The sequence below is a fragment of the Perkinsus marinus genome (genome assembly GCF_000006405.1).
Source record: "Perkinsus marinus ATCC 50983 genomic scaffold scf_1104296933122, whole genome shotgun sequence".
NCBI lineage: Eukaryota > Perkinsozoa > Perkinsida > Perkinsidae > Perkinsus > Perkinsus marinus.
The window spans coordinates 3,732-9,607 of NW_003215247.1; the positions used below are offsets into that span (position 1 = coordinate 3,732).

Below are 5,876 nucleotides of genomic sequence, written 5' to 3' on the forward strand. Positions count from 1 at the left end.
GTCTGGCATCGGTACTCAGTCTTCTTTTACTACCCGGGCTTCTTTCGCCGGAGAAATGCATGCCGTGGGATGCCCAGAAACTTTTATCATCTAATAATCAGGGGTTTAGAACCGATTACTTCTCTGTCAACCCGCAAAACCAACAACTCAACTCGTAATGCGTCGATGAATTCACTTCCCACTCAATAATTCAGGTCAAAAGTTTCGCTGACAAGTCCCCAAGTTGGGCAATCAAGTGCAAGTACATCAAACATTCCACCACTCCTGTGGTCGACCGAAGCTCGAGAAGCCCATCAGCATCATTAATAAGTGATCTTCGATGAGTCATACTGTTCGAAGTATATTGATCTGCATGGTGAATGATATAGTGTTGGGTTTTGCAGCTCAAAAAAACTTGGAAGGTAAACCTAAATGTAGCTCACAAAACGAGTGTCGAGTTTGCCCAATGAGACATGGACTTGAGACAGATCCGCCTGGCCCGCTGAATCCTCTTCGTTAACTTGCTTCCCTTCGGGTTTTTGGTTCATCTGTTTCTCTTCGGGTTTCTGGCTCATCTGTTTCCCTTCGGTTTTTGGTTCACTTGTTTCCCTTCGGTCTCTAACGCCGTTGAAACGAAGTCGCGCTATATATCGACTATAAGGGCGCGCGCTGAAATTTAGTGATTTAGGACACAAAGTTTAGTGACAGTGTTTGGACACGCCTAAAACAGTGCTGAGGGTTAATCTTGCAATCTTGCGCTATCTTGCATCTCCTCAAATATCTATTGTGTTTGTCAGCGCGACTTATTTGTCATAATTTGCCTCACATGGGTTTCATCGGCAGTATCGAGCAGTTCATCAATCTCCGCACGGCGAGGATGTTCATCTATGGCGGTGTCAGTGCCGTCTTCCTCTATAAGGTACCTTGCCTACCTTTAGTGCCGAGTTCCATAAGCGCACATTCTGGGATTGATTTTTTACCTTTTTTTGTCAGTTTGTTTACAGTTCATATTAGACAGTTAGTGGAATTTCGTCTCCGATAGTTTCTATCACGAGTTTCTAGAGTAGAGTTTCGTCTTGGAAAGTTTCCTCCACGAGTTTATAGAGTAGAATTTCGTCTCTGATAGTTTCCTTCACGAGTTTCTAGAGTAGAGTTTCGTCTCTGATAGTTTCCTTCACGAGTTTCTAGAGTAGAGTTTCGTCTTGGAAAGTTTCCTTCACGAGTTTATAGAGTAGAATTTCGTCTCTGATAGTTTCCTCCACGAGTTTCTAGAGTAGAGTTTCGTCTTGGAAAGTTTCCTTCACGAGTTTATAGAGTAGAATTTCGTCTCTGATAGTTTCCTCCACGAGTTTCTAGAGTAGAGTTTCGTCTTGGAAAGTTTCCTCCACGAGTTTCTAGAGTAGAGTTTCGTCTTGGAAAGTTTCCTCCACGAGTTTATAGAGTAGAATTTCGTCTCTGATAGTTTCCTTCACGAGTTTCTAGAGTAGAGTTTCGTCTCTGATAGTTTCCTCCACGAGTTTCTAGAGTAGAGTTTCGTCTCTGATAGTTTCCTTCACGAGTTTATAGAGTAGAGTAGAGTTTTATATTTAGGGTATTGCATTGATTTTCTGTCAGGCTACTCCCGTTATGTATCGTTGGGAGATGTTGCCTACCTTTTTGGTGAAGACCGAGGCGTATAAGGCGAGAGAGGCTATGATCGCCTTTGAGTAGCATGCAATGTAGTGGTTGTGTTATTATGGTCATCCTATTCAGCAACATGAAGGGTATCGTATATGGCCCTTATGATAAGGGTGGCCTTGAAGGCCCTCCTACGAAGATACCAGAGACGTCGGTTGGTATGATGAAGGTGGATCCGATGTAGACGATGACGAGCCCGTAGTAGTAATAGTAGTATATTTGAATATCATCATCACTATGGTTGAACACTCCGTGGCTCCTTAGCGGGATAAAGCCTCGGAGCATTGCTTTGTTATACGCCTAAGTGTTGAGTTGTATCAGTCAACAGTTGCACGTAGCGATACCATAGGAGGTATACAGTATAGAGTGTAGTGGTAGAATGCTGGGCCTGTCGGTGCTGCTACTGGCCATGCTGCTACCGTCAACGCTGGGTGACGAGGAGGTGAATGATGATGCAGAATGGGTGAATAGGCTGTGGAGTGGTATGGAAAGAGGATACTAGGGATGATATGAGTATTGTGATAGGGTCAATCAATAACTATCCCAACACTGCTGAAGCGGAGGAACTGCTCGATAAGTTTATGACGGGATGTTCGGAATTGATAAGGAAAGAAGAGATTGGTAATACTCCTTGTCGTTGGAGGAGGGTGGTAGTGGATCTTAGGTGAATCTTTGGAACATAGAAAGATCTTTGCTTATGTGCTCACTAAGAAGGATACTAATGTTGTAGAGAAGCCTAGGCTGATGGTGACTAGTTTGATGCATAGCAGGGAGCCTGGTAGTATGGGTGGGACTGCGCTAAGTCATATTGGGAAAACTATTGTCGGGGGTTTGACAATCCGCTCTACGTAGTGGTAGAATGGTAGGCCTAGGTTGTGATGGGCTTTCGAAGAGAAGCTGTTTGATCCAGTAATGGTGAATCGAGAGTATAGTAGAGTGAGAGTGTTCGAGAATCAGCTCGGTAGAGTACTGCTTGGGTAAGCTATAGTAGTATTGTTCCCTGCATGGGAACTGCTCAGTTCGTGAGGGTTTCTCATGGAAACTGTGTGATCAGGATCGTCTCGAGAACTATGCGTTGTTGGAACGTAGAGAATCTGGGAGTAATGTTGATATTGATTTTGGTCGAAAATGATTTGCTCGATAGTGGTGTTCTCTGTTATCAGGGGATTGGCCCGTTAGTTCTTTATACGATAGGGAAGCTATGTGAGGACTACCAGAGAGGCAGCGACCCAAGGACGGTATATTTACTGACACTAGGGAGATATGGGTGGTGCCATAGTCAATCCAGATGGGTGATATACTGGCCAGTTAAAGTACTAATCTTAGTATATTTTTTGAGAACCAGAATCGTATAAAGTCAGCGTTTCCAATTTCCCACAGCGTATATTAGAAAGTGTCGTTTCCGTCCTCTCCTCACGATTTTACGGTTTCTGGTATCGACCCTGTCTCGAAAACAGTAAGTCTTGTCGTGGGCACTCCCAGGCTACAGCATGCGGGTGGGAATTGATGGTCCGCCCATGGAAGTCGTGATGTGCGTGGTACAGTGTGGGAGAGTATGGACATGGTCAACTACATGTGTCGGCGACAATATGGAAATCTTGAGGAAATTTGGGGAAATTATTGTTGGTTTCTGTACATTTCTACTTTAAGTCGCATATAAATTCCTATAATTAGTGGGGAAACTCCCGAGCTCAGCTGAGTACTGACCGAACACTGGCGTGATAGGGTCGCATGGTGCCGTGGTAGATACAAGTTCGTTGAAGATCCTAAGATGAGGGACGCTCGTAAGAATCGCCGTGAAACATGCCCTCAGGACCCGGTGAGGATCAGTGGTTGCGGCGTGCGACTTTAAATTTTCATCGAAAGTGAGCGTGTCTGAGTATTGTTGTTATTCAGGTGAGTAGTGGTGTTGATCTGAATCGCAACTTTGATTACAAATGGACTGGACAGTACGCTAAGTGCAGTGAGGAGTAGGCATGGCAGGTGGCCACTTTGTCGCTCAGTGCACAGTCTTGGAATATATCTTCGCTCTCCTCAGCTGAGCTCAGGAGTTTCCAGAGCTACTTATAGAAGTTCATACATGACTGGGGGAAGGAATGTACCGAAACCGAAAAGAATTTGCCGAAATTTCCTCAGAATTTTCATTTCATTTCACTGTGCACACTGGCTGTAGGTATGCCGGAGAGAAGCCATTTAGTGAGCCGGAGACCCAGGCGTTGAAAAGGATGGTGGAAGAAAGGGAATTCAAAATCGCCCTCAATTTCCACTCCTATGGGACGATGCTTACCTACCCTTACAACTATGCCATTACGGTAGGGAAGATTCTCGAGGAGGAATGCCCGTACCACTCCATGGTTACATCGTGTTAGGGTGAGGCCCCTCTACCAGCAGACGATGAGGCAGTGTTTGAGGAGCTGGCGGAGGTCTTTGGCTTTAAGCGCCACGGTGCAGCTCATAAGCTCTTACGGTGGGATGGCTGCCAGACTTGATCATTAGTGGAGTTTGCCTACTAGGTATACCGCGACGGGGGAGAGCGATGACTGGTTCTATGGCGCTAGAGGGATCATCAGCATGTCTCCTGAGGTGGGACTGCACTGAGGGGTGGGAGTATTTAATGCTGCTGCTGGCTCTCAGGTTGGCAGCGAGTCGGGAGGATTTTACTCGCCCGCGGAGGAGATACCTGGCATAGTAAGAAAATGGAGGACCCGGGGATCGAACCGGGGACCTATTGCAGGTTCATCGCAACTATCGCCGAATAAGGCATGCTCTTCATAAGGCGGGATTGGAGTTAAGAAGAGTAACTTGCAGCGCTGGTGTGGCGGCTGGCAGGATGAAATTGAGCCTCAAAAATGGAGGCTTGGGTGAGATGCTTTTTGCATGGATATGAATTTTCGAGGTTTTCTTGCTATTCTGAGAACCTCGTGTGGAATGGCTTTTCTGGGATAGGGATAACAACTACTGTGTAGGTGCGGGGTTCGGGAAGTATGCGGCAGTGGCAGTGAGGGGCTGTGGCCCGTCACCAGTGACGGGGAAAATCGCCCAACTTGGCCGACGGAGCGATACGGATTTTGAGGTTGGTCGTGGGAACAGTATTCAGGACTCTGTATATCTGTACGTTAAATTTTTCCTTTTTTATGCCAGTATAATATTGGGAGTTCACCCGTTTAACGTGAAGTGTCGCAATACTCTATGTGAGTTATAAGACGTATATGTTTCCGCGAGCGATTGTTTTCCGTGAAGTGAATTGTGAAGTATTTTTTTCACTAGTGTTTTCCATATCACGGGTGAAACTCCACTGTGTTCCCTTCTGAGCTGACCTGTATATTTACGGCGTTGTCGCTAGTCGATCGTATGCCACGCGAAATTGTGTGGGGGGGGCCTACGCACCAGTGTTGGAAAATATGTGCATGGTCAACCACATGTGTTGGTGACGATGAGAAAATTCTGAGAAAATTTTGGGAAATTCTTGTTGATTTTCTTACGTTTCTATCGGAATTCTACTCGCAAGCTCCTGAGGTCAGCTGAGGAAAGCGTGCATATCTCCAACAGTGTCACGCACGGGGGGAGCGTAGGTGAGAAGAGCTCACCGATTCCCCGATCAAGGGCATACGTGCTGTACGCTGTCACCCAACAGTATCGATAATTAAAGTGAAGTGATTGCCATCGACACCGCCCTGATAGAAGTATATGCATAAGCAGCTGGTGGTCCCTCAGGTGTCATGCCCGGTAGAGTCGATGACTACCGGTAAGGATCATGAGATTTGCATAGTAGAGGAAAGTAGGTTGACACTGATGCCAATCATTCGCCTCGACTGTCATCTCTATCAGTCCCCTCAAGTGTGAGCCCAGCGATATGTCGTTGCGCAGTAACGAGGATGGGAGGGGAGGCCAGCAGGCGAGCTGAATGGACAACGCCTTTGGAGGATGGTGAGGGCAGTGTGGGAATATATATACATGGTTTCCTCAACTGAGCTCACTACATTTTGAAAATCCACAGACGATTTTGGGTAGAAGTATACGGAAACCAATGATATTTTCCCAGAATTTCCAGATTTTCACCAGCAAATGTAGTTGACCATGTGCATACATTCTCACACTTCGTGAGGGTGGTGGCGTGGTGAGGTATTGGCGATTATCGACCAGTTTAGATATTTGCCGGGCTGCGGTCAGAAGCCTTACAGATGATAACACGGAAATTCTGGTGAGCTTTGTATCAGTAT

At 46.2% G+C, this 5,876-nt stretch overlaps 1 protein-coding gene across 1 annotated transcript in view; it reads left to right on the top strand.

Moving 5' to 3' along the window:
• Pmar_PMAR009509 (hypothetical protein) overlaps positions 1–5,876 on the top strand; it is a gene marked incomplete at both ends in the record, with an annotated part of 10,274 nt that overhangs the window by 3,693 nt on the left and 705 nt on the right. The window contains 16 exons of the mRNA XM_002785233.1: positions 777–898; positions 1,594–1,685; positions 1,732–1,836; positions 2,159–2,277; positions 2,321–2,434; positions 2,676–2,733; positions 3,403–3,475; positions 3,553–3,626; positions 3,830–3,968; positions 4,026–4,123; positions 4,170–4,239; positions 4,291–4,344; positions 4,391–4,517; positions 4,623–4,729; positions 5,371–5,434; positions 5,485–5,583. Of these exons, the coding sequence (XP_002785279.1) occupies positions 777–898; positions 1,594–1,685; positions 1,732–1,836; positions 2,159–2,277; positions 2,321–2,434; positions 2,676–2,733; positions 3,403–3,475; positions 3,553–3,626; positions 3,830–3,968; positions 4,026–4,123; positions 4,170–4,239; positions 4,291–4,344; positions 4,391–4,517; positions 4,623–4,729; positions 5,371–5,434; positions 5,485–5,583 (1,515 nt within the window). The remainder of the gene's footprint in view (positions 1–776; positions 899–1,593; positions 1,686–1,731; positions 1,837–2,158; positions 2,278–2,320; positions 2,435–2,675; positions 2,734–3,402; positions 3,476–3,552; positions 3,627–3,829; positions 3,969–4,025; positions 4,124–4,169; positions 4,240–4,290; positions 4,345–4,390; positions 4,518–4,622; positions 4,730–5,370; positions 5,435–5,484; positions 5,584–5,876) is intronic.